This window comes from Acyrthosiphon pisum, unplaced genomic scaffold (assembly GCF_005508785.2).
Source record: "Acyrthosiphon pisum isolate AL4f unplaced genomic scaffold, pea_aphid_22Mar2018_4r6ur Scaffold_9167;HRSCAF=9762, whole genome shotgun sequence".
NCBI classification, from domain to species: Eukaryota; Metazoa; Arthropoda; class Insecta; order Hemiptera; family Aphididae; genus Acyrthosiphon; species Acyrthosiphon pisum.
This window is the reverse complement of record NW_021779216.1, coordinates 1-1,120: the sequence shown is the minus strand read 5'-3', so window position 1 is coordinate 1,120 and position 1,120 is coordinate 1. Positions and strand designations below refer to the sequence as shown.

Here is a 1,120-nt window from a genome sequence, read left to right as displayed (position 1 = left end):
TTCATTTGTGTTTGGGATTAATAAATCGAAAATGGTACGTGTTGAGCGGCCAAACATAAGTTTTGCTGGCGTTTCATTTGTGGTTGAGTGTACAGTATTTCTATACATCAATAAAAATTTATTCAAATGGTGTAATGATGTTGAACATTTATTAAAAAATTGCTTAACTATTTTTACTCCAGATTCGGCAAATCCATTTGAGGCTGGGTGGAAAGGTGCCCCTGTCAAGTGCCTGATACCTAGTGTCTTGCAATATGACTGGAATTCATCGCCATTAAAACATTTTGCATTGTCAGTTGTTATTGTTCTGGGAATGCCAAAACGTGCAATTAACTCAGACAGTTTTGTTATGACCGTTTGTGCTGTCATCGAATTTACTTGAAAAACTTCTAGCCACTTTGTGGTTGCATCGACAATAATTAGGAATGTTTTGTTTTTGTACGGACCTAAGAAATCGCAATGCACTCTCGTCCATTGTCTTTGTGGCCATTTCCACGGAGTTAGTACTGACTTAGGAGGATTAGGTCTCGCATTTATGCATTCATTGCAGTTTCGGGCCATATCCTCAATTTCTTTATCTATACTAGGCCACCAGAAATACGAACGCGCAATGCTTTTCATACTCGACATGCCAATATGACAAGAATGCAGTTCAGTTAGAATTGACTTACGGAATTTGGTTGGTATGATTACTCTATAGCCCCAAAATAAACAATCATTGTTCAGCAGTAATTTCTATTTTGCGTGTATTATACGAGTTTAATTCGGAATTTATTGAAAAGTCATTACTCCATGAACCTGTTTTTGTAGCGTGTAATACTCTAGAGGTAATTGGATCTCTTTTCGTTTCAATTTTAATTTTGTGCCAATCTAGCGGAAATGGTGACTGTTCGTGAATAAAATTGATGTGAGCGTCATCATATTCATTAATATTATTGTTGCATTGGTTTGTTTTAATGCGTGATAAAAAGTCAGCAGTATTTCCTTCTGATTTAATATACTTAATTTCAAAATCGAATGAAGAAAGAACGTATGCCCAACGTTGTAAGCGATTTGCCGCATAAATTGGTATTCCTTTTTTTTCTCCAAATATGTGGATTAACGGTTTGTGATCAGTAAC

At 35.8% G+C, this 1,120-nt stretch overlaps 1 protein-coding gene across 1 annotated transcript; it reads right to left on the bottom strand.

The window, feature by feature from the left end:
* Positions 1–177: 177 nt before the first annotated feature.
* Positions 178–561, bottom strand: LOC103311605 (uncharacterized protein K02A2.6-like; the record flags this gene model as incomplete). Its single annotated transcript, XM_008191278.1, has 1 exon — positions 178–561. A coding segment is annotated over exon 1 (384 nt), but the record flags the coding sequence as incomplete, so codon positions are not given.
* Between the last annotated feature and the right edge of the window lie 559 nt (positions 562–1,120).